This window comes from Protobothrops mucrosquamatus, unplaced genomic scaffold (genome assembly GCF_001527695.2).
Source record: "Protobothrops mucrosquamatus isolate PMUCROS unplaced genomic scaffold, P.Mucros_1.0 scaffold1445, whole genome shotgun sequence".
NCBI classification, from domain to species: domain Eukaryota; kingdom Metazoa; phylum Chordata; class Lepidosauria; order Squamata; family Viperidae; genus Protobothrops; species Protobothrops mucrosquamatus.
In genome coordinates this window covers 386,992-413,559 of record NW_015387625.1, presented here as the reverse complement: position 1 = coordinate 413,559, position 26,568 = coordinate 386,992, and the positions used below count along the sequence as shown (strand labels likewise).

The 26,568-nt window shown below is 44.9% G+C and overlaps 2 protein-coding genes across 2 annotated transcripts in view; both read left to right on the top strand.

Annotated features, from left to right (window-relative positions):
- The first annotated feature begins 12,879 nt into the window (after nt 1-12,879).
- CA5A (carbonic anhydrase 5A) lies at nt 12,880-22,599 on the top strand. Its single transcript, XM_015822013.1, has 7 exons — nt 12,880-12,994; nt 14,797-14,994; nt 18,994-19,112; nt 19,364-19,459; nt 19,940-20,002; nt 20,234-20,389; nt 21,159-22,599. Exons 1-7 carry the CDS (start codon nt 12,880-12,882, stop codon nt 21,360-21,362), a joined length of 951 nt encoding a protein of 316 aa, XP_015677499.1. The 3' UTR covers nt 21,363-22,599.
- Nucleotides 22,600-23,745: 1,146 nt separating this feature from the next.
- Nucleotides 23,746-26,568, top strand: part of SLC7A5 (solute carrier family 7 member 5) — a 27,167-nt gene continuing 24,344 nt past the window's right edge. Inside the window, exon 1 of the mRNA XM_015822012.1 lies at nt 23,746-23,776. Coding sequence (XP_015677498.1) covers nt 23,746-23,776 — 31 coding nt within the window. The remainder of the gene's footprint in view (nt 23,777-26,568) is intronic.

Sequence of the window (26,568 nt, the reverse complement as noted above, 5' to 3'; positions counted from 1 at the left end):
TTGTTTAGAAATCACAATCACGAGTTTATGCATCACTCGAACTTAAATACCATCTGGGCATGGTGCAATGGATGAACCCAGCTACCATGTCTATGCAACTAGGATCTGCTTCCAAAGAATTAATATTCCTATCTCTTTGCTGTATCACAGCCATGTTCATTTCAAGTATTTTTGAGTAGGGAAAAATACATCTCAAAAGCCTCATGGCACTGGAAACTAAGTAGAGTTGGATCCAGTTGGTACTTGGATGGTTAACCACCAAGGAATCCCAGAACGCTACATTCAGAAACCCCAAACTCCCAAAATTAGGCAATGGCAAAATGTCACAGACGTGTCCATGAAATAAAAATCAACAAACGAAGTTCATATCATGAGAACCTTATTGTAGAATTTTTACTGGAATCCAAGAAAATCTGCTTCCTCCTTCAGTTCAATCTTTTCCATCTGGCAGGTGCCTTTTGAACCTTTTTGTAGAAACTTCAGAAGAACATTATTGTTTCTTGGTCCTTTATACGGGTTTTCTTATTCTGATAGCACTTGCCTAGAACATAAGAACCAGATCTAAATAAAGGAGCCATCTAGAACCTAGGTGCTAGAGTGAGTCTATCAAGAGTCTCTTTCGGGAAGCTCATAAACAGAGCATTGATGCAATTGTTCCTCTTGTAAAGAAGCCTTCAGAAATTGCTAGCCTGCTGGGATGTAACCCAGGGGCTTCCAACCGTGGCAACTTTAAGACCATGCTGGCTGAGGAATTCTGGGAGTTGAAGTTCACAAGTCTTAAAGTTGCCAAGGTTGGAGACCCCTGATCTAACCCCAGCGACTAACTACTTCCCCTGTTGGATAACTGAAACTTCTCAAGAACTTGCTGGATGTATTCAGGTTTTTCCCTGCCAGCCTTCTTACTCACTTATATCCTAATTCTAGTTGGCAAAAAGTTACTGGGTGATTATTAACATAAGCTTTCTTCTGTTGTCCGCAGAAATTGATATGCGGGGATAGATTGCTTATGGGGTTGATTCCACATAGCTTGGGACAGCCAAGAATCTTCTTAACTTTTCAGTGCATGGAAGGTTATCTGGGCAACTTTTCCAATATGCCCACCCTGATCTGGGGCAACAAACAAGATAACTTTGTGTATTGTGCAAAACCGAATGAAAACCAGATCTTCTTTTGCCAGTCAAGCATGCTTGGTTTGTTTATTAAATTATTAAAACTATTTAAGAAAATCATTTTCCTCCTTTTTCATGATAGGATTATTATGCCTTGCACATTTTACTTCATTTTGATAAGTACGTGGATTGTAAACAACTAGGTTTTTCTTCATGAAAATGACGGCTTTGTTACAGATATTCACATTCCCTCCATATGTTGCTCCAAAGTGACAAAAATGGCTGTTGAAGTTGATGATGAAAACGATGAACTATCAAGCTCTTTGGCTTTTATTTCAACAAAACCGTAAATTATTTCAGTTCCATTTAGGTGTGTCCAAAAAGGAACAACAAATGGACCAGAGCTTATTTGCAAGCCCTCAATTATCCATTCCTTCCAGGTTTATCAGTTCCCAAATCATAATAGAATAACATAAATTAGAATAAATTAAAGATAACACCCACTAATTTCAATGGAACCAAGTCTTAGGTCAAAGTTCTGAACCCAGTTTTAAAGCAATGGTCCAATCCTATGAAAATTGACACAAATTCTGCCACTGCTTTATGTCACCTCTTTGGCAGGACTGAAATAATTGCTTACATTTTAACTTCTGGGAAGTTGTGGCAAAAGGACATCTTAATCTGTGTAAAAAAAAGGATTGGGGTAGAATTGTAAGTAAAAGAATTTGAAGGTTTCTAACGCAACTTCCGCAGAGAGCCCTTGACGTGTTAAGTCCAGAATTTCCAGAATTTCCAGCCAGTGCAGGCTATTTAGGAGAAGAAGCCAGAAACAAAATCAGTTAAACAGAGGGCATAATAAATATGCTCATCTGTTGCTTTTGCAGGAAATACAGGAACGCTTAAAAGCCGTGTCTTCTCCTAAGTTCTTTTACGAGAAAGAGTAAAACCACAACTGGCAGGAAAACCAAAGTATCAGTTTGCTGAGGTACTAAAGAACATTAATTTTCTTCTATTTCTTCACAGCATAGATTCCTAAATCTTTGGTGGTGATAGCTTGGATTCCGAAATTATTTTCCATTCCCACATCGCTCTAATTTTTGTCTGAAAAGCCATCTCCTTTGAAGAACAGAACAGCCAAAAACTTCAGAAGATAATAAAATGGAACAATCTTCATTATCTTCATCCCAAAATTTTAGCATCATAATCCAGAGATCAGCCATCAAGACAGGAAAGCTGCTTTGGCTGCTCTAAAGTAAAAACGCAATGAAGTCGGACTAATTAGAAAGAGGCACCTGTCAGGACGCACAGCCTTTCCTGGTATTGAAAAAGAACATTTATTTAAGTGGATTAAATTACAGGCTGTTCTGTTCACTGAAGTGTCTTCAGAAGCGCATCTTGCATGTTTCTGACACCATAGATATTTACTGCATTAAATAAATCTGTAAGTCCTTTTCCAATATTAAAAAAAATTGGACCAGAAACAAACCCAGTGCAAACAGGAATTAGATAAATCTTAAGAATATAGTATCTTCCTGCCTCGTTTGTATTATTTTGGGCAGCAAATGTTAAACCAACTCTTCCATCTTATAGAAGCACCCGGGCCTCAAATGTTTCTCTTGATTCCAGCAGCTCCCAAGGTTCATTTACAAACTCCGTGAGACCGGTTCCAACTTTACCAACCTAAGCTTGGCTCCCACGTCTACAGACCCACTGGAGCTTTTAACCTTCCAATCCAAGTTGACTGATCCCAGGCCAACCACCTTACGTGCAATACTGATTAATAAGAGCTGCTTAATTAAAAAAAAAAAACCCAGGGGCTGTTGGTAAGGAAAGGTCAAGGGGAGAATATAAAGCTTGCTCTTCAATTCTCTCTCAAATCAGCAATCTTTCTGTGTGAGTAAAGATGCTGACACGTCACAAAAGTCCTGCTCCAATTCTGCACAGCTACTTTGAGCAGTTCAGATCGGGGAGGGGGGGAGAGAGAGAACGCTGGTACCCGACTTGCCTGTAATTGTTTGCCACCCATTTCAAGGAATCCACTCATCGATTTCAGTATACCTTTATCCAATTGATTTTACTGACATCCTTAAAACCAATTTCGCAGCACAGCTTCGAGTTTAAATATTTATTGCGAGCAACAGTTGCTTTCCAGCAATTCTCCTAAGAGAACAGAAAACAAAATCCCCACAACCAAAGGGCATTGGGAAGCAGTTGCTCTTGTAGTTAGTCAATTGGGATGCTGGTTTTGCAGTGTTATCAAGTCAAGACGCACACCAGCTGAAATTGCTAAAGGATGGGCACCACCTCCTGTTTCTCACTCCCCCCCCCCCCAAAGCATGTAATGACCCATTCTAGCTGGCTGCTGCAGCCACTGCAAACTGCAAGCGCTTCATTTTTCCTGCATAAGTGAATGGATGCAGTAAGAAGGAAAGAAAAAAAAGCAGGCAGGAAAGACCAGCAAGAAGGAAATATCCTGATCTGCAGGAAAGGAATTCTACTTTGGCCTCTTTTCCAAAGGAACAGAGAAAGCTGCCTTGTAACTTTACAAGAATGGTGAGGGCATTACGTGTGCCCCCTTGAAGATATGCGTTTAATGAAAAAAATAGCAACAGAGGTAGTTTCTAAATCTGTTCCATATTTAGAGAAAGATTAGCAGATGATCCCATTTATGCCCAGAATTTCCAATCTCTTTTACCAGCTGACTTCCATTCAGTTTGACTGCTCGGTGCAGCTGGTCCTTTTGAAAGACAGGCAGGTCATTCAGAGATCAGAGCCCCCCATAATTCAATTATCATCCCTGAATGTGCCATTTCCACTTTCCTCTGCTGCTTCTCTTCACCTGCCTGAAGTTACCGTGAAAGTCCTATTTTTTGCAAATGCAGTTTATGAAAAATGCCATTTAAAATGCTCAGATTTCATTCAGGCAATCCAAGCAATATAAGTAGTTACGCATTTAATTTAAAACAGCCACTCCTAATTCATATATATATATATAGTTATATGGTATAGACGTCTGGTGTGGCCAGAAATTAAATAAAACTAACGTAAATTGCTTGGATTAACAATCATGCACTTAATTCAGAAAGCCAAGCCTAACTCCCAAAGAAGTAGGTAACTCCCAAAGAAAGCCAATTGATATTGTTCTGGATATGCAATGTATTTTTCATTGCAGTTTTCTCTGAGTTGTGTCGTATCGTTCCATGTGCTAGTAATTCCAACACATTTGCACATTTCTTGCACGCAATACATGTGCTCAAGTTCAATTCTTTGATAAGATCTCATTTTGCTTCCACTAAAGCAGGTTGTACAACTTGTTTTCATTAGTTGTGTGCCTTACTTCAAAGCATTCTGCTGTCCAAAGAGGGCTAAACTGATGGCCAAAATACCACTTCTAAATGTTACCGATTTCACAGTGATGTGAAAACATCAACGTATGTTATATAAACACTCATATGAAGTGAAAGTACACTCAAATGTAATGCCTGCTGCTTATTATTACAATGTCTTTGTTATGATAGTTCCTTTTATCTTAAACTGCATACAATGTAAGTTTTCAAGGACTACAGCCTGTTATATATATGGTAATAAATTGTACACCATGCTTTTAAACCACCCAAAGCTTCTTTGTTCTGTCTATATCGTTATGACATGTTTTAAATGTCCAGCATTGCAATGGGACAGGAGCTTATATATATTTTCTTTAATTCCCTTTACAGTACTATTTTATTGTCCTGAATGCCCCTTCTCAGAGAATTATCATACATACACACAGTTCATTCACCCAAAGAACGTTTATTATCAAAGCACGCTCTTATCTCACCAATTCGGTTCATGTTTAAGATGCTGGAAGAATTCAGGTCCTTCAAGAAACACTAAACTGAAAGGAAACTGACTCCTGCTTTGACCTCTGCAGGAACCCAGCACCGTGCCAACCCTTCTCAATTGTCTTTTCTTCCTTTGCTCTTTACGTTTTCCTTCCCTATCTTTGCTAGACAAACCACTGAGAGCGGCTAAGAGACAGAGACAGAGGGCTTTGCAGGGGAAAAGGGCTCGACTACATGACCTCGAACATCCCTTCGACCCTTGATATTGGGCTCCAGTTCTAGCCCTTGCTAAGAAAAAAGAAGAAATATGGGGGGGGGGCCTCCGTAATCTTTCAGCCACATGCATAGCTACCCATCCGAGCATCAACCCCCATTGGGGGACTACAACTCCCATCATGCCCAGCCAGGAAGCTGGAGCTTCCTTCCCCCCCCCCGGCGGGCTGGAATCTGAGCTGGGGTGCTGCCTTTCGGGCTGGAGGCCAGGGCTGTGCTTGCTGCGGATGATGGGAGTTGGTGCCCCAGCGGGCAGAGCACGGGACTCACGTCGAACGGCTCCGCGCCCGCGTAGGGCGGGGCGACGGGGTGGCGCGGGGGGGGAAGAGGCAAAGTCTCAAGCCCCGCCCCTGCGCGCCCCGCCCCCGCCCCCTCCCGCTCGCGGCCCGGCGGGCTGGGCGCCGTGAGGCGACCCGCGCAAGCTCTCCGTCATCGTGAGGGGCTGAGCCGAGGCCCTCCGGGCGCCGCGGCCGAGCAGCCGCAGCCGCAGCCGGGAACCCGCGAGAGAAGCGAGGTTACCGTTTGCCTTGCCGAATTCTCGTGGTGTTTGGCCGGGCGGCTGCGATAATGGCGTCCTTCCTCGCGAGAGATCCTCCGGAGTCGCCGCTGCGCAGGCGCGCTCGGCTACCGCGTCCCCAGCCTTAGACCCGAGATGGCGCGCAGGCGCACTGCGCACGCTTCCCGTTTGGGAGCCGCCGGCGCGTCGAGAGCCAACCCGGCAAGCAGGACGGCCGAGACGAGCAGGAGGACTCGGAGTCCCAGAGGGCCTTGCGCGCGCGCGATCCCTCGCTTGGCCCGTGCATGCTGGGAGCTGTAGTACGCCATTTTGGGGAGAAAACCCGGCGGGCTGCATCGAAGCGAAGGTTTCCGCTTCAGATCTTAATTTTGGTCGGGGTATCCTGTACCAAATCAATAAAATGTGCACCTTCTCAGATAAACCAATATTTTTCAAACTTGGCATCTTGAAAAAGGATGGACTCCAACTCCCAGAATTCCCCAGCCAGCATGCCCCCCCCCACCCTTCCAACTCAGGAAAGTTGGACTAAAAGTGTTTCTGCTGTTTTGTACAATCGTACATGAGCACATCTAATAATGCAGACAACCTATTGAACAATGTATTTTATAATTATATAATTACCAGGAAGCATCAGAACAGAATTTGAAGCAGCTTAATTGGCAAAGATGGCACCTTGTTCTTTTAATTTATATGCAGAGCACATCATGAGAAGAAATCGAAACTGGCATTTAAACGGCTGGGAGAAATAACAACTAGCTCAGATTAGGTGATGATGCCCCATGGAGGGCTGTAAGAGAGGATAAGCTAAAGAAATAGAAATTAAAGTGGAAGAAGAGTTTGCAAAAGTCAAGCCTGTTGCACAATGTTTAAAGAATCAAGTTTTTGGTCAACAACAAGCAACATAAACCCAATGGAAATAATTGGAGAAGCTGCACTAATAAGGGGCTATATCTTCCTAAGCTCCAAAGTTCTCGGTTTCTAGCCAGGAAACAAAGATACCTGAATGACAGATCAAGACCATGTGCAGATGTATCACATTGACAATAAATGTCCTTATTGTCAGGACTATAATCTTGTCAGTTTTAATATGTAGCTCTAACAGGTGGACCCTCAGAAAAATTAAAAGAAGAAAAATTGGAGGCTTGGAATTACACCTCGGAACAGTAGAAAAACCACCCAGTGCCTGATCAAGATTCCTCATTGAAAGCACTAATGATGAAGCCAACATTTGATATTTTCAACTCTTCATGCAAAGTCTACAATTATTGGAGAAGACTTTGATGCTTTGAAAATTCAAAGGCCAACAGAAAATATGGTTAGTCACCATATCTACCATCTATGTCACCATCACTGATGATACAAGGAGCGGTTTACATGAGCTCAAAGAAGTCATGGTAGATGGGCGGGCATGCCAAAATTATATCTTTCAGGCCACAGAAACTTCAATAAAAATGAAAAGCCATTCTATTCCTTGATCTTTCTTGGGCTCCCCTTAAATATCAGGGCAGGGCCAGCTAGTTCCTGCCTACCAGATTGACTGAGCCAATGTTTTGAAGCTTACATTATCCAGACTTGGTGTAATCAGTTTAGGGCCTTTTTTTAAGCACATTCTAGTAACCTAGTCTATAATTTATGGTAAAAATTAACTCTCTGTACATAAACAGTTTCCAATAGTAGAACAAAGGTTGTCTCTCATAGTTTATAGAAGAGAGATGCATGATGTCTAATGGGCTTTGGGGGGGGGGGTTTCCTTATTCCTGGAGGTGGTGAAGATGATTTTCTTGTCCTTGAAGGTTAAGATCCTGCTAAAACCAGAGAAAGTTACCTCTTGCCCCTTAGCGTCCCAGGGGGGCTTTGCTAAATGAGACCTACCGTATTTGCAAGTCACAAATCAAATATCACTAATCTTACAATTGTTTTCCCCATCAAGGGTCATCTCTCCCCTTCCCCTCTTTGTAGAGTCAGTGTCCTTCGGCCAGCTGTTTGCCATCTATAAAATGCTTCTGTGAACTGGACACCAAAACAAATATTGCGGTGTTTTAAAGGAAGATTGTGCAAAAGAGGAAAAAGAATTGCCCATTCAGAGTATTCTTCGCAATCCCAAAATTCTTACGTAGGAGGAAAGATGACTTGAAGGTGGATACTTTCTCAGGGACAAAAAACAGCACAGAGCATAAGGGGTGTCATCCTGCACCAGAACCTAAAATCAAAAGAGAATAGAGGGACAGGTTGAAATTTAACCTTTTTATTTTGGCAATCTCTTTGCCCCTAACAGGGCATTGCCACTGTATCTGTCGATTTGAACGGGAAAAGCACTTTTTATTTTCTTTAAAAAAATGAATGTATTTCTTACCAGTCTAAAAATAAGGAACTTGACCCATTTGAGCAAAAAGTTGAAAACTGCCTGGGGACAGTATCTGACACCCCGAAGATCCTGCAGTTTGATCAGCTGCACCCATAAAAACAGGTATGCTTCCTGTAAGTATCCAGTTTTCTTACCCTTTTCAGGAAGATTGTAATTTAAATCATTGGCGTTTGTGTGAATGGTATCAACAGATATATGTTTCTGGTAGGAGAAAGGACGTTTATGAAATCAGGGCAAAAGCAATTGTTTTTATTTGCTTGTTTCTTTTTGCTATAATGAGACGTTTTATATTGTGACCAACGTTTACTGTAACCAATCATTTTTGAAAGCAATTGGAGAATATTTCTGGGGGAGGGGAAGAAAGAAACAAATGGTTTAAAAAAATTCCCTTTTTGCCTGTTGCACTAGATTAAAATATTCTGCTTTCCAGTTTGGTGGATGGATTTAAGCCAGCCAATATTTTGCACATTCTAAACCAGGTGAAAAATCTCAGCTCAGGTGGTGACAAAATATCAAGGGGTGATTGAAAATATTATTTGTCTCTAAACCTGGGCAAAAGCATATGGGATCTACCCCAAACTCAGCCTTTTCTCTTTTCAGTGGAGCCATATATACTTTCCTGCTACAAACCAGCATTACTTAACAAGCATCGCAGGGAACAGAGTTAAAAGACAGCAGCTAAGCAGTGCTATAACCAACCATGCCTTCGGGCAAAACGGTGGTCTTTTATTTATTCTGGCTACTTTGGTACACCTGTAGTCACGTTGGCATATCAGTGATCTACCCCATTGAAAAGTTTTGCTTTTCCACTCAATGGAAAATCCTTTGGACCTCTTAGCATATTAACCACTTTGTACAATAATTGCAAGGGGCCCCCTCAGCTTTACAAACCGGAATTTCCAGTCAGATCAACAAACATTTTCAACAGAGGAAGATCAACTTGTCCAGGTTTCGAAATAAATACTGGTAGATCAGCTATGGATCACTGGAACAAACAGGATTTCATGAATAACATAGAATAATAGAGTTGGAAGGGACCTTGGAGGTCTTCTAGTCCAACCCCCCCTGCTCAAGCAGGAGACCCTATAGCAGGGGTAGGCAACCTTGGCTCTTTTATGACTCGTGGACTTCAACTCCTAGAATTCCTGAGCCAGCTGTGCTGGCTGAGGAATTCTGGGAGTTGAAGTCCACGAGTCATAAAAGAGCCAAGGTTGCCTACCCCTGCCCTATAGCATTTCAGACAGGTGGCTGTCCAGTCTCTTCTTAAAAGCCTCCAAGAAAACATAATTTTCAGATATAATTTATAAGACATAATTTTTCAGGTAAAAGCAGTTCTGAACATTTTTTTTAAAATCCCATAAACTGCATTTAGCCAGTGCTATTGTTTAAAAGCTTCCTTTCCACCAAGCTCAACGTCTAGTAACTTTGTGAATTTGATGTAGTTTTCTTACTTAGCAAAAAAAACGGATGTTAACTTCTTTAAGGACATTTTTTCTGAGTAACTGATATCTTTGTGTCCCATCAAGAGCCAAGAAGACCAGTTTCTATTTATCTTTGAGGCCTCAATGAGGCTGTTAGGAGTGTTCAAAATGTCACAGAAAAGGACACAAACTTCGGAAAAACTCAGTTCTTCATCTGATGCAAAAAAGGATGATCAGGAAGATCGGAAAAACCAAAGCCAGCTGCAAATGGTCACATCCTGTGGTTTCTCGGCTTCTTGCTTAGCCTGTTGCAGTGACAGCCAGTTCTGGATTATTCAAACAACCATCATGAAGCTAAGCAGGCTTGGTACAAAGAGATCCAAGTTTCATAAACCCATTTCTGTATTCAAAATGCTGTATATAGCCAGAGGTACATGAGCGTGAAGCATACTAGCATTTCATATTTTACTATCCCTGGTTTTTTTCCACCAGGACCACAATCACTGCCAAACTTTTTTAACATGAATGCAAATCCACAGGAAATTTTCAGTCAGTTTTTCTCATCTAGAACAACAGTATGACTCATGCAAGTAACTGTGGACATGTTTTTCTCCCCTTTCTTGGCCTTCTCAAAAGATTCCTAAAACGGATGCCAAGAGTCATTTAAAAATATAAATGAATCCTTTGATTCCTTGCCCTACTGCAATTTCAACCAGGTTATTAGCAAAAAAGATGGGCTATTCTACTTAATTTCATAATTCCAAGAGATCATCTCCTGATAGTATGGAATCATCCTGGCTAGGGAATTCTGGGAGTTGAAGTCCACAAGTCTTAAAAGTTACCAAGTTTGGAAACCCTTGACTTAAGCAGACAAACTTCTTCCTGTAGGAATCCTCCTCATTTATTCATTATTTGGAGATTATACATTCCATTCAGATTCTCGAGGCTTAAACCTCCACAGAGAGTTTTCATAACAGGCTAAAACCTGAGAAGCAACCTCACCCAGATACCCTCTCTATAAAGCGGGCAGATCCAGCAGTGCCAAAGGACTGGAACAGGGTGGGGTGGATGTGTGCCCCTCTCTAAAGTCTGAAAAGGCACACGTTTGTGTGGTTACAGGATGCAGAAACCAAGAGCCATCTAGAGTTGCCTTATTTGCCTTCTGTTTGGGGCAAATTGCCATGGAGATTTTGCCAGCTCAGCCAAGGAGAAAAGGCCCTTTTGACAGTAGGGAGTGGTTTCAATTAACCTTCGCTGTGCCCATAACCTATTCTCTCTAGCTTTATCGGGTGTTCCAAAGCCTTCGCATTTTAAAAACCTGCCTTAAATTCTTCTCTTTTTTCCTCCTGTATTTCCACCTTCCAATCTAAGCATTTACTTGTCTTCGGGTTTTCCTGAAGCCTCTGAAGCTGATTAGCAGTGGGAACCAGCTGAGCTTGTCCATCACACTAAGCTGTAAGCCATGGCTAGCAAACCATGATGGATGTGCTCACACAATAAACTACATGAGAGTCTGGTTCAGATAAGACCTCCTATAATAACCTGGCTTCTACTTTGTCATTGTAGTTTGGTCGTGTACAGGTTGACGTTATTGTGCAAGCACCGTTTATTTGCTAAGGATAAAATATGTGCCGCTGGTGTCAGATTGCAGCTGTGTGCTGCATGCAGAGTTCCTTTAAAAGCCCCAAGGACAAACTGCCTTTTAGAAGTGAATTTTATACTTTTCAAGGGTATCCATGAAGCAAAACAAAGAAGCGTTATTTTACTAGAGTAATTTCCTCAACCACTTGAAGTTGTGTGGACTTCAACTCCCAGAATTCCCCAGCCAGCTTGCTTCTGATTTCTGGGAGTTGAAGTCCACACATCTTTAAGTTGCCAAGGCTGAGAAAATTGTACCAGATTAAAATAAAAAAGCTCCAGTTTGGCTCTATCTGCACAAGACATTATGTTCCTATGGCAATCTGAACTGCGTCCAGTAAAGTGGGGGGGGGGCTAAGAAGTGGCCTTTTTGCACATGAAATGAGGGTGGAAACTGCCCTCTTTATTGTCCAAGCTGGGCGCAGAGCCCGGGCAAGACTTCCTGTCCATGCACAGTATCGTTCAGCTTATTCACAATCACAAGGGAGATGCCCTTGGAATATAAAATTCCCTGAAACTCAAGCAAGCCAGCCCTTCAGGTAATGGCAAAGTAAAATGCTTTATTTAAGAGGAAAGAGTCAGAAATGCTGATGCAGGTTCTGCTTTTAAGAGGCAGACGTGTTTCAACGTTTATCTCAATAAAATCAGGCTTGGGTGGTGGCTGTTTTTAAAGGCTCCGCGAATCATCGCCCAACCGCCCCCCCCAGTTGTCGCAAAAAGAGTGGCAAGGAAAGAGAGCAGCAAGAAGACCCCCCCCCCCAAAAAGGAGGAATTGTATCTAATTCACCCAAACCAGGGGTAGGCAACCTCGGCTCTTTTATGACTCATGGACTTCAACTCCCAGAATTCCTGAGCCAGCATAGCTGGCTCAGGAATTCTGGGAGTTGAAGTCCATGAGTCATAAAAGAGCCGAGGTTGCCTACCCCTGACCCAAACCAACCTAGCCTCTTGCGGGAATTGGTTCTCTGCTCCCTGGGGAAGTTTATAAGCAGCCGAAGCAGCTGATTTGTGGGGAACAGTCCCGGCCAGAGAAAGCACCGCGGGAGGCGAAGTCTTGTGCATCAGCGTTTGGGGGGAAAAAATAAATAAATAAACTTGCTTTTCCAATCCACAGATGGCCCCCTTGTCTCGGGCGGGGGTCTCCAAACTTGGCCACTTGAAGGCTTGTGGATTTCAACTCCCAGAATCCCCCGGCGGGCCTTCGCCGTTGAAGCCCGCACACCCTCCAGCGGTTGAGAAACGCCGCTGGCTCAGCCAGAGCGGCTTTCCCGACCTTGCCCCGCGGGCTGAAGGGCCCCGTTTCCAGGGCCGCGCCCGGGCTTCACTGGGTTTGTAGCCTTTCGGGGAGGGGTCCCGCTTGGCCCCTGCCGCCCACCCCTTTAAAAGTCCCGGGTATTGGTTAAAGCCCCCCCCTTCGGCTTTGAGGAAGCCCCCTTCCAGCCGGGGAGGGGTCCCACCACCGCCCGACCCCCCCCCCGACTAGCCGGCTGCGTGGCGGGAGGGGGCTGCCTGCCTGCCCACCGCGAGGAGGGGCTGGGTGGGCGCAGGGGGCTCCCGAGAGCGCCGGGCTGCGGGCTCCGCCCGGGGAGCCTCCCTGGGGCCGGGAGGAGGAGGAGGAGGAGCCCGCGGAGGCTGCCCGCCCAGCCGCCAGAGGCTCCGCGCCGGGCTCGGGGTGGTCCAGGCGGGCGGAGCGAGCCGGCGCAGAGCCTCCCGGAACCGGCCGGTCGCCCCCATGGCCCGGCTGCTCCTGCCGCTGCTCCGCCGGGCGCCCGCAGCCTTGGCCGGCCAGAGCGGAAGGCGGCGCTGCAGCCTGGGCGCCTGCGCTTCCTACCGCCTCCGGGACGGCGGTGAGTGGCCCCCCGGGGGGGATTTTTCTCCCCCCACCTCTTTTACTTTCTTTCCTCCCTCCCTCCCTTCTTTCCTCCCTTCCTTTCCTGTCTTTCCTCTCTCCCTCTTTCCCTTCTCTTCTTTTTCTTCTCTCATCCCTTCCTCCCCTCCCCTCCCTCCTTTTCTTCCCTCTCTTTTCCTTCCTTCCTTCCTCCCTCCCTCCCTTCTTTCCTCCCTTCCTTTCCTGTCCTTCCTCTCTCCCTCTTTCCCTTCTCTTCTTTTTCTTCTCTCATCCCTTCCTCCCCTCCCCTCCCTCCTTTTCTTCCCTCTCTTTTCCTTCCTTCCTTCCTCCCTCCCTCCCTTCTTTCCTCCCTTCCTTTCCTGTCCTTCCTCTCTCCCTCTTTCCCTTCTCTTCCTTTTCTTCTCTCTTCCCTTCCTCCCCTCCCCTCCCTCCTTTTCTTCCCTCTCTTTTCCTTCCTTCCTTCTTTCCTTCTCTCTAAGCAACTCCAGTTTGGGGCACCCGGCAGGCTCTCCCACGCACCCCAAAGTTTCCGTCTCCTTCACCTTACCCTCTTTAATAGCAGCCCCTCCCAGCGGTTTGGAAACGCCAGAGGGCAGAAGGGATGAGGGGTGGGAGGGGTGATGATGGGTTCCGTTTTTTTCTTTGGGTCAGTTGATGTTGCCAAAAGATCAGGAGTTTGACAGCGCCCCCCCCTCCCTCGCCCAGTCTGTCCCAAGGCAGAAGGTCAGTTCATCAGAAAACCTTTTCCCCCACCAGGTCTTCGGTCCTCTTACCCTGCCCCCCTTGAACCTCCCCCCCCACACTTTTTCCAGCCTCCGGTATTTTCCCTTTACTTCTGCAGTGGGGGGGGCTCCCCGTGTTTTGAAAACCCAAGGCAAACCTCTTCCTGCCTTTCTCCATCTCCGGGCAGTGTTCATTCTCCTGCCTGCACCGTATCCCAGATTCCGTCTATTTGCACAGACTTGTTTCCAACGGAATGGGGTGTTTCTCTGGCAGCTGGCCATGAGGCTAGACCACAATTCAGCCTCTGGAGATGTTTTAATGGGGAAGGATTGTCCGGTTCACCGGATCTGGATGCCCGGTGCTGCCCCCATTGTTTGTTAACCAGGGCACTGACTCATTTCAAAACAAGAAAAAGAAACTCATCAAACTTATCACCCAGAGATAATTGGGATGTCAAGGAAGAGAATGGCCCATAACAGAGTTTTACCCTGCTGGGGATAGGCGCTGGTGAGTCAGTGCCCTGGTTAGCAAAACAAGGGAGGCAGCATGGAAAAATTGTGTGGGCAGCGGTGGAGCATTTCACCTTGTCTCCCTGAGTCTCAAATGCAATACCACTTGAAAACTAAATGGAAATTCTGCTGAGTTTCTCCTCACCCTACGGAGCTGTTATTCTTGGAGAATGAGAACTTGAAGGCTTTAGCTAAGGCAACTCTTCTTCACTTCCTAGCTGCTAAGACTTTGAACGTTTCTTCAATAGTCATGTTTCCACCCATCCTAAAAGTATGCTAGCTGGGGAACTCTGGGAGTCCGCAAGGAGAAGGGCGGGATATAAATATAATAAACATTAACAAACATTAACAAACATTAACATAGAAGTCCATTTATCTTAAAGCATGCTGGCTGGGGAATTCTGGGAGTTGCAATCCACCCATCTTAAAAGTATGCTGGCTGGGGAATTCTGGGAGTAGAAGTCCATCTATCTTATTGCATGCTAGCTGGGGAATTCTGGGATATGAAGTCCACGCATCTTAAAATTGCCAAGGTTGCTAAACCCTGGTCTATATCTTCTCCTCCCAGTACACCCTCTCTGGCAGAGCCCAATCACCATCCCAGGAGGCAGCCGCCAATCTCCGATTAATATCCAGTGGAGAGACAGCGTTTATGACCCTCACCTGAAACCGCTGGAGATACGTTATGATCCAGACACTTGTCTCCACATGTGGAACAACGGATACTCCTTCCTGGTTGAGTTTGAGGACTCTGTGGATAAATCAAGTAAGAGCAACTGAAGTTAAGGTGTGCTGTGCAGAGGCGGAACATAAAAGCAGTGACTGGAAAAGCAATTTGTGGAAGTTAGCAAAAGATTTCAAAATCCAAATAACTCTGAAAAGTGTAGTAGACATGGTCACGCTTAGGGGTGTGTAGATGTATACTTTGCACCATCATATATTTTGGGGTAGAGTTGCTTGGGCCCCAATCAGCAGGGTACATTGTAATAAAACAGATGGGTCTTTCTCTGTATGATTCCCCAGATTTGTTTTGCCTGCTAAAATTCACTTCCAGATGCAACCTAGCCAACGTTTAAAAAAATATTTATCATTAGGGCACTCTTCCAAAACCTCTGATGCCCTTTGTTCAGTTTTTACCTTGCCTTCTGCAAAGTACAAGATGCCATCTGCGTGGTTTCATAATACGTGTTCTCTGTTGAAAGGTGTTTGGGCCAGCAACCTATTTTAAGGGAAGGTAAAAGCTGGTTATCACCTTGACTCAGTTGACAGATAAGCTTTCTGAATAAAGCAACTGAAAGGATCTAAAAAGATAGGGCCTCCCTTTTTAACAATGCCTGTTCTGGTCTCGTGGTCTGGGGAAATATTTTATCCTGCAAGGATACCAGTACCTGGCTAAGCTTTTCATTAACTTTCTTTCTTTCTTTCTTTCTTTCTTTCTTTCTTTCTTTCTTTCTTTCTTTCTTTCTTTCTTTCTTTCTTTCTTTCTTTCTTTCTTTTTCTTTCTTTCTTTCTTTCTTTTTTTCTTTCTCTTTCTTTCTCTTTCTTTCTTTTTCTTTCTTTCTCTTTCTTTTTCTTTCTCTTTTAAAGAAAGAAAAAAGGTCAACTTTATGAGCTGACTTAAACAATGCCTTCTGTGCTTCTACAGCTATGCTATTTCCATTAAATAGGAACAGTTCTACATCAGGCAGAAATTAAAAGAACCCCTTAATGGCTTAGCACAATTGTAAGCCTATCTAGTCTGTGAATCAGCGTCAGGCCTCTCAAGTATTAAATCCTGCTTTGAGGAGTGTACCAACATTGTAAGTGCTGGGTAATGCTCTGGATTTGAAGGCAAAATGTTGAACTGACAAGGTGCAAACAGAGCATCGGTCTGCAAACCCTTACAGCAGCCTTGCCTGTTTGGGGGCTTGCTGTTTTTAGCAGCTCTGTGCTCCAGATAGCTTAATTGTTTTGTCTTTGAATACAGTGTGTGGCACATCCCAGATTTTTAGTGGCCTGATGTTGCTGAACTACAAGTCCCAGCATCCCTCATGCTGGCTGGGGCTATTGGGAGTTACAGTTCAGCAGCACCTCTTCCCACGCTGCACTTCATTCCTGCAAAGAGAAATGGCACAGCATGATAGACTTGGAAAAGCTTTCCAATGCAATTGAACCCCAAATGGGATAACTTTGCTTGTCTGCTTTTGGGGATCTCTAAATCCGCCCCTACCCCTCTCATTCCCTCAGTCCAGCATGAATTGCATTATGTAGATCTGAAGTTCTGGACAAAAGCTGAACCAATTTCTTCCTTTGCAAACTTCCAAGAATGCTTTACTGCAGTGTTTCTCAAACTTGGCAACTTTAAGATAGTAGACTTCAACACCCAGAATTCCATGCTGGCTAGGGAATTCTGGGAGTTGTAGTCCACACCTCTTAAAGTTGCAAAGTTTTAGAAACTCTGCTTTACCGTACTCTTTTTTTTTCTTTTGTGTTTTTTGTTGTTTTTCAGAAACATAAATGATTATATTCACTCTTTTTTTCTTCTTTTAGTGCTGTCTCCTTTTAGTTTTGGGGGTCTCTCTCTCTCTTTTTCTTTCTTTCTCCTCGCTTCTGCCCTTCGAGGAAAATAAAATTAGAGGAGAGGAAAAGTGGATTAAAGCTAAAGTTGAAAAGGAAAGACAGTGCAGGAAGGTAAGTCAGTGGGCATAGAAACAGGACACTGGGCGAGATGCCCCCATATTTGTAGCCAGGATGAAAGTAGATTGGCGGTGGGCACAGGATGGCAGCAAAGCAAAGGGACAAATATCAAAGTATGTGACAGTGGTGGTGCTGGCATTCTTGCCATCTGGTGACTGGTAGAAAGTGTAGAATAGAACGACATTGTGGCTCATGTATAGCAGAGTTTCCAAAATGCTAATGAGAAGTTTCATCCCCAAACGATAGAAACCTTGCAGATTGCCAAGGGCTTAAGCCAGCAAAAACCCACACCCTCTCGTGACTTCCCCCACCTTAATTAGAAGCTCAGAATCTACTTCTGGTATTTGACCCATCAGGAATGTTGCTTGAGGTCTGTATTTCAAGATTTTTTCCTGGTTCTGGCTCAGATCTGAAGGTAAACAACTGCATTTTGCAGTGCGCACCCTTCAGTCTCCACCAGAAGGCAGTCGCACCCAGCCCTTTCTGTCAACCTCCATTCAAAATGGGAGAAAAAAACAGGAAACAGAAAAAAAGCTGTTTTGATTCTGCCAAGCTGCTGAGAAATTGTATTAGACTTTCCAGGACTTGGATATTCTTTTCTGTTCCCCAAGATTTTAACTATCTGACAGAGGCAACTACTGTTGGAATGACAAAAATGGATTTGTAAGACTGTAAAAATGTAACCCTTCCAGCTTTGCTCTCTCATTGGAGAAAATGTTAGGTCAGAGAATCTTAATTTGGCCTTTTTGCTTAAAACATCACTTTTTCACAATTGAAGCTCAGTCAGCTGCTAATTTCCCGGGACTGTTATAAAACTGTTGCTGGAATTGGCAGCAAATGTCCAATTGCCACCCTTGAGAACGGCGTAGAGATTTTTCCTGGGCAAAGAGATCAGAATACAGCTAGTCCTTGGCTTAAAACAGTTCGTTTAATGACCGTTCAAAGTTACAACAGCACTGAAAATAATGGCTTATGACCATTTTTCACACTTACGGCCGTTGCAGCATCCCCAGGGCCATGCGATTTACCTTCAGATGCTTGGCCACTGACTCCCATTTATCTCCGGAGTCACGTGATCCCCTTTTGCGACAGTCTGACAAACAAAGTCAGTGGGGAATCCAGCGTCACTTAACCACCGTGTTCCTAATTGAAGAACTGAAAGTGATTTGCTTAAGAAATGTGGCACGAAAAGTTGTACAATGGGGCAAAACTCACTTAACAAATTTCTCACTTAGCAACATAAATTTTTGGCTCACTCGTGGTCGTAACTTGAGGACCACCTGTACTCACCCTGCATTGACTGTGCTTAAAAACATGGCGTCTGGGATCCTGCTCACCCTGAACTGGATATTGCAGCAGGCCTGGCTTTCCTAGAGGCAAATCTGGCTGCTGGGCTTTTGTGGTGAGGAGGCCAGAAATATCCCTGTAAAAATCATGGATCAATCTCTATCTTCAGTTCCTGGGGACGTGAGCGTCCTTGTGCTACTTCTGTGAGCCAGTCCAGAGGCGCCTGTTCACCAAAGCAGAGGAGATCCGTGACACGTCAAGTAAATTTTCTCCTAAAATGCCAGGGTTTGTTTTGAGTTAGAATTGGGTGGTCTCAGCCTCACTGATTTCCTCAGTAAAGGCTACTTTACTGAGATGGGCTCTAATACAAAAATTTTGCAAGTCAAATTGTGCTGGACGTCCTCCCCTCCCCCCCCTTATACTCCAGTGAATTGGGGAGGTGTCTGCCTGAACTCTTCCCAATGTTATTTCATTGCTTGGGATTCAAACACGTTTCAGCCCCTTTTCCCTAAGGCCACTGTTCCTGCCCGTCTCCATCAAAGTCCCCTTCCTGATTCCTTACAGGTGGCCACCCAGTCAGCCTGTTTCATGTCCCCACGCCAGTTATCAAAAATAGGCAAGTACAGCATCTGTTCCAACTATTTTTCAGTGCAAAATGATAATGTGAGTCCCAAATGGCCTTTTAATGGTTTGAAACCAAAGCAAACAAGCAGTGCAGAATCCAGGCCCCAATTGTGAATGATGCAGACCCCTCCTCTACGCCCCCCCATCCCCCTGAATGCGTGCCTTTTCTTCACGGCAGTCATAACTGGGGGTCCCTTGGAGAACAACTACCGGTTGAAGCAGTTCCATTTTCACTGGGGAGCCGTCAACGAATGGGGCTCCGAGCACACCGTGGACTGCAAGGTGTTCCCAGCTGAGGTAAGAGGAAGAGCTGGTGAAGATCAGCGTGGATGCTTGCAAGGCGAACGAGGCGATGGGGTCTTCCCCCAGCCCTGCAGGGGTGGTCCGCAGAGATATTTTAATTTCTGGGGAAGCAGCTTCTCATTCTGCACTCAGGAACCATGCGGTTCTTAACACACCCAGCGGTTTCAGAGCTTTGCAATTGTGGCTCTCTGGAGCGGCCCGTGGACAGCCGTCCAGAGCATTATGCTTCTCCTTGTTTCTTCCAGCTGCATTTAGTTCACTGGAATTGCTGCAAATTTGGAAGTTTCGAAGAAGCTCTAATGGACGAAAATGGTCTGGCTGTCATTGGGGTATTTTTGAAGGTATGGCGATGGTGGAAAAATTGAAATGTTCCTGTTATTCCTCCCAATCTGTTGCTGTTTTTCTTACACAATAAGCATCATTTAAGTAACTGTGTTTATTTTGATTCCTTTGTGGATTTGCATGCAAGTATTTATACCGCAATAGCAGCATCAGAATATAATTTGGCCCATTTTAGACACAAACTATTGGGGTGGGAACACAGGAAGGAAGGTGTAAATAGAGACAAAACAGACCTGTGGGAAGGAAATGGGAGGAGAAGACCAGCTCCTTCAAGCAACAGATAAGAAATTTCTCTACAGAGAGCCAGTGACTTTATTTAGGGTTTTTTCTTGGGGGGGGTCTTTCGGAGAAGCTGTTTGTGGGGAAATGGGTGGGATCAGGAGATCAGAAACCCGTTGTCCTAAAGATTATCAAGGAGTAAAATGTTATTGGTGCAAAACCTTTAGATCTGAATCCAAACCTTATCTTTGCTTTGACAGCTTGGAGCCACTCATAACGGTCTGCAGAAATTAGTAGATGCCTTGCCCTCCATTAAGTACAAGGTACGATGAAGGCTGGGCTCTTTCCTACTTGCCTGGAATGCCCTGTCTACTCCAAGGAAGCAGAGGGTCATCTTTAAATCCTTGCTTCCCAAAAGTGGAAGAAGGAAGATTCAAGTACAATGCTGGGTGGGCACACAAGGGTTTTTTTAAAATCTATGTTTCAAAAATCCACAAATGTATTTGCAAACAGGTGTCCCAAACTAACCATTTGCTGTTGATGGGATTTCTTAGGATTCTCTGGTTGAACTTGAGGAGTTTGATCCTTCCTGCTTGTTGCCTTCATGCCCAGATTATTGGACTTATTCAGGATCTCTGACCACCCCTCCACTTTCGGAGTCGGTCACCTGGATCATCAAGAAGAAAGCAATTGAGGTCGATGAAGACCAGGTCTGTCAAAGGGGAATCAGACTTGTGTTATCAGATTTGAGAAAGTGGGAGGAGTAACACCATCCAAAATCTTGCTTAGGCAGTAATATATGGAGAGGCTTCACATTTTTCACTCAGCTATGGTTTGTTTCAGCCATAATTTATGGAGTAAACACTAGTAGTTTGATCTGTGTATAAGGGCGAGTCATAAACAATAGTTGGTTTTGTACATCATGCCAAGCCATGGCCAAACAAACGATATCATGGCTTCATCCAGGAGTCTCCTGTGAAAGAGATGGCAAAGTAGCCAGGCTGAAACAGAAGATGAGCTGAAAGTTGATCTGTAGGTGTGGTAGAACAAGTTCCTGCTGAGTCAGTTTTCCCACTTTTAACTACAGTTCTTTATGTGGATAAATGGAGGATAAAGGATTGAGCTGGTTTGGGATCAGCAGGATAAAGAGAAAATCACACAGCTGGATGTCCACCAACCTGGCTGGTGGTGACCGGCATTCTACTCTGGCATATCTAGATTGGCATCGGCTAGCTTAAATATTGCAGTTACCTGGCTCTTGAGTTGGGAGTAGTTGACTCTAGAGTAGAACTCATGGGCAGGGTAAAAATGCAGAAAGTCCCATTATGTCCCCCAGACTTGTCACCTGCCACAAAAGCTTTGGTTGAATTTGAAGGTACCTGTTGGCCAGTATTTCCAGGAGCTCTTCAGAGCTGCAGGCTCCAGAGAAAGAGAACCTAAGAGAACCCCATCTTCTTGCTCTCCCTTTCTCCTCCCCAGCTCGAGGTCTTTCGGATGCTGCTCTTTACTCCGGCTGGAGAAGACGAGAAGAGGATGGTGGACAACTTCCGTCCACTACAGCCCATCATGGATCGAACAGTCCGTTCATCCTTTTCAAAGCACTTCTGGCAGGACATGGAAAAGGAGGACCAGATGTTCCATGCCCCCCAGCAAGTGCCCCTTCGCGACAGTCTGCAGCTTTAAGCAGCTAAATGTTACCTGTTGCCTGAAAAGTAGTTTAGCATAAAGCTGGGGCCGAGAGATTTCCGGTCCTTTGCTCTTCCAGAAGACTGCTCTTTTAGCGTGAGAACCGCTTGGACTCCAGTCTTCTCCCAGTAACAGTTCAAAGCACCAGTTAGGACTCCAAGCCTCACCTCTACTGCCCAGGTGTTTCTCCATCAGCAGATGCTCCATTGCAGGAGCTGCACAGTTGGGCAAGGCCTCTCGGAGGACCCCTAAGGAACCAGGCAATCTGCAAAGCAGGATTGTTCACCGAGAGAAGAAATTTATACAATTTGGCAAGGGCAGGCATTGGTTTTGGGTTTCAAGCTAGTTTGACCCAGATGCCAGGATTATAACAATCTGAATTGCCAATTGTTCTGGGAATTATAGTATTAACGCACCTGAAGGACATCCTGTTGCAGAAACCTTTTGCAGATGACCTAATCCTTATTTACCTCTAAAGGGTGGTCTAACTTTATAGCAGCTCCTCTCTTCCCCCAGCAATTTTCCTGTCTCTGTACATACAAGAGGCTGTGGTTATTTGTGATCTAGGAAACAAGAGGAAAACTTTTTCTGCATAAAGCAGCAGATTTGAATGGATTTCGGGCTATGGAACAACCAGGCTCGCTTAGAAGGAAATACCTAACATAGGCACCAAATACGTTACAAGGAAACATGATAGGATCCATTTCCTGTCCTAAATATGTGTACTTACTGATGCATAAAGCCTGCCAGATGTAAATATGCATATTTTTCATTCTGTAGCACTTCAATAGCTTAAAACAAAACAAAAAACTAGAGCCCGCACAGTGCCTAATCATGTGGAAGACAATCAATCCACTATCGCAGCTTGCTAAATCTTCAGTTGGGATTGGTGAGCACACAGTCAGTGCCATAACTGATCAGGGGCATTCAAAACCGAAGCCTTGGTCAGCCGCATCAGAGGACTTGTGTGTGAACAATCTTAACTTGTGTGCATCGAAGCAGAAACAAATCAACAGTACTTTAAAAAGTAGACTTACGGCAGCGTGGACTTTCTTGGCCTTTCCGTTTTTCATATCAGAGTTTTATATCTCCTAAGTCCTTTTTCCTCTACGTGTAAAAGAATCATTATAGGCAGGCTGAGAGATTGATGAATCAATTCAGCGTTTATGAAAACGGTGCAGAAAGGAAGTTTAAGCTGTTAGGCATCTTTATAATAAATATGAAGTCCTCTCTCTCTGTTGTCCAGAAGTTATTTCAGCTGTATTTGCCCTGGGAAAGAGAAAGGAGGGGGAATGAATTGTTTCATTGTGTGGGAAGTGACAACAACTAGATAAAAATTTTCTCCTAAAACGCATTGAAATGGAAAAACAATACCCTACTGTTTTGACTGCAACACTTGTTAAGGAATAATGTGACGGTTCATTATGGTCTCGGAGTGCAGGAAATGTGTCCTCTAAACACACACGTGCTGTGTTTTGAAGGCTGTTGTGTTTGCCTGTTCTTTCCAGACAACCTGTGAAGAGAGCCCAGCAAAATCATCTGCAGAGTAACTAAATTCTGCAAATTGACAGTTTTCAAAAACGAGAGAGGCCTCCTAAGGGGAGATCGGGGGGGGGATGGGGGTCTGTTGGACACGGCTGGCATGTGACACTTCATTTGCAGCAAAATATCTTGACTTCAGGAAGCTAAAGGGTGATAATGGCCCAAAGCAACATTATGAGCTTCTCCTGTTCACTACAGAGGCAGAAAAATGAACACAACCAGGATTGTCTAGCTTTTTTGCCCTCATAAGACAGTTCTTGGATTTTCAAATTCTAATTGAATGCCTGTGGGGTGTTTTCTTGGGGAATGCATAACCAGGTTTCCTTAACTATGTTTGGCAGAGATGTGCAGGAGAAAAGGAGGATCACATCTCTACTGTCCTGCAAAAATTGTGCTTTGAAAGATGTCTAAACCAAAATCTGTCCAGATGGGCTGAGGACCAAAGAGAAGGCTAAACTATGGTAGAGGAGCCCTTCTGGTTGACCCGCCCCAAATGCCATGGGGCTAAGGACTAGCTTGCTTTTAGAAGAAGCATATGTTGTTTTCCCCGAGGTTGTGTGGGAAGTGACTTCTGTCTTATCTCTTGACCTTGGGCTAAGTCCCTTTGATGTGGCAATCCTGCCCTCGCCTGGGCTTTATCACAAGGAGCCGGTCTTCATAATCAAATCCCCTTAAAAGGTTTTGTGGCTGAATGCAGGGTAATAACGGGGAAAGGACTCGGAACAGATTTTTTACACACTCCAAAGATCCAAAAGACTGCCCCGTGCTCTTGGCAAAGTGGGCATGAAGGATCCAGGTGGGAAGGAGGAACAGAAGCTGGCTTGGCCACCAACTTGCAATGAGAATCCGCGAAAAGCCTTGGCAAGCAGGTATCATGTTCCAGTAGAAGACAACAATCAAGCAATCCATCAATTAAGCAGAAAACAAATCCTTCATCAAGGAACTGCTCAGCAGAAAACCACAACCCACCAAGACGGACAGGGCAAGCCATGATAGTTCAACAGGGAGCAACGCTAATCTCCATTTCCGGGATTAATGTTGCTGGCTATGTGGGCAAAGAAAGGTTTGTGCAGTTGGTGTGCACAGAGCGTATCTTATTGTCAAGGAACATGTTTTGTTTACAGATATTTTGCAAACATGGAAATTTGAGGCGAGGGCCGCTAGAGGGCAGAATCCGACAAGGACAAAAATCAAAAACAGCCAATATATCCCAAAGTTTATTTCAGGCAAGCAACATCTCCTTTTATTTTCAGGTTATGTGATCTCTGCCTGCTAGGTTGTTGTTTTCCCACCTGCCCCTGTCAAGGCCAGTTTGGGCCATGTCAGCTCCACGAAGTTAAAATTATGCACTTGCATGTTTGTTTACTTTGTAGAAGGAGAGATGGAGGAGTCTGTGTTGGTTAAAAAAAAGGTAGGGATGGGCTGGCACCTTTTTCCAGCTAAAACAATTTTGTTAAAAAGGCTCATTTCATCAAAAGGGTGGATTGCTGGAAGGTCTCAGAGTTGCTCAACAGTGAGACGGGCGGCATATAAATTTAATAAATAAATTAGGATGAGCTGGATAGGTTGGTAATGCAGATGCCTCATCAATTACATGGTAAAATGATCAGTTAACTATTGCAGGATTTCAAGACCCATGTTATTTGTGGAGAGCTTTTAACATTGTAATTTGCATGAAGTCTTTAGCTGGTAAATGCAAGATCTGTAGATCTGCTGCTAGGCTAACATCTGGTACTTAAAGCAAATATATTTTCTCTGTAGCTGATGAGCCAGCAGCACTGGGAACAAGCAGGTGAGACTGCTGCGAAAACCAAACAGCCCAGTTGGTCATTAAGATATTAATCACTTTTGCTAATTCATGGAGGAAAAAGCACGGATAGCCTACAATTCTATTTGCAGCACACCGTGAAGGAAATATTTATTATAGACTGAATGATAGCATTAGTGAAAACTATTACCAAGGATGCCTCTTTCAATAAAGGCGAGCCAATGAAATGGACTGCAATTATCTCTCTTTTCAAACACAAAGCTTTCCTCTTTTCTAGACCTGTCACCTACCAGGCCCCTTTTCAAAGGATGTCAAGTTACAAACAAAAAGGTGCCCTTGGCGTAACAAGCTGAATGTATCCATATTTTTGATTCCCACTCGATTATTTATTTGGATGTATGAACATACAACAATATAATTTGCCTACAATAGATTGGGCCTGGTCTAAAAAGACATCGGGGGAGACAAGACAAAATTTTATTTCTGGGTTTTTAAGGTCTAGGTTTTGTTGGCTGCCAAATTGGGAAATTTTGCACCGGTCTAAAATAGATGCAAGAACCAATTTTATTCATCACGTAGAATAACAGAATTATTGAAGGTCATCTAGTCCAACCCCCTGCTCAGGCAGGAAACCCTATCCCATTTCAGACAAGTGGCTGTCCAGTCTCTTCTTGAAAACCTCCAGTGATGAAGCACCCACAACTTCTGGAGGCAAGTTGTTCTGCTGATTAATTATTCTGTCAGAAATTCCTCCTTAGTTCTAGACTGGTTCTCTCCTTAATTAGTTTCTATCCGTTGGGTGCCTTTTGGAGAACAGTTTGACCCCCGTTGTATTTGTAGGAACCCCTCAAATATTGGAAGACTGCTGTCCTGTTGGTCTTAGTTCTTCTCTTTATTAGATTAGACACCCCTGGGGAGCCACTGATGGGAACTGCTTTTAAATCTCCCTTTCCACTTTGGCAGGGACGGAAATGGGCCCCCTTCTGATAGGCAGGAAGAGGTGCTGCAAACTCCAGCTATCACAATTTCATCTGCCTTATGACTTTTGAGGGGCTTAAGCACTTTGGCCGTTCTGGACCCTCCCTCCTTCCCTCCCTAAGAATAACATCTTTGAAAATTATGAATCAATAAATTTTAAAACTATTCTTAAAACAAATATATTCAAAGCAGTTTTAAAAATTATGTTTCGCGTGTCTATCAATATTTTTGTGTTTCGGCAGAGAAGAATCTCTCCTCTCTTCCACAGTTTTAGAAATAAAAAGGACGATGGTGATTTACGGACTTGACTTAGATCCTCGGTCGGAGGTTCAAACGCGGCGGGTTGATCCGCTTCTGACTGGCCAGGTCCAAACTCCGGGATTTACTCCGATCGGATTGGTTACGAAAACGACCCCCTCCCCTAATTTCGCCGGGTCCCCGGCAACGTCGATTCGGGAAGGGGGGGCTCCGGGGCAGCGTCGGCCTGGGGCTTCGAGGGTCCCAAGGGAAGGCAAGCCAAGGCGAGCGCGCCCGGGGCGAGGAGGGCGCCCGTCCCGGGGAGGTTGCCGGCCCTGGCGCGCGGGGACGCTGGGCGCGCTCTCGTCGCCTTCTTCTTCTTCCTCCTCCTCCTGCTCCTCCCTCTCCCCCCCTCCTCCTCCCCCTGTTCCCCCCCCCTCCTCCTCCTCCTCCTCCTCCGGGCCAGCCGGGGCGCGCTTCTGCTGCGGCGGCGGCGGCGGCGGCTGGGCGGGCGCGCCTTTCTCACGTGCCGGGGCGGGTCCCGGCCGGCGCCGGCAGATAAAAGGCGAGGGCGCGGGGTCCGGGCCGAGCGCGTGGCGCGTCCTCCGGCGGGGTCATGTCGGGCGGCTCAGCCAAGAAGCGCGGCTCGGCGGCGGCGGCGGCGGCGGCCGAGGAGGA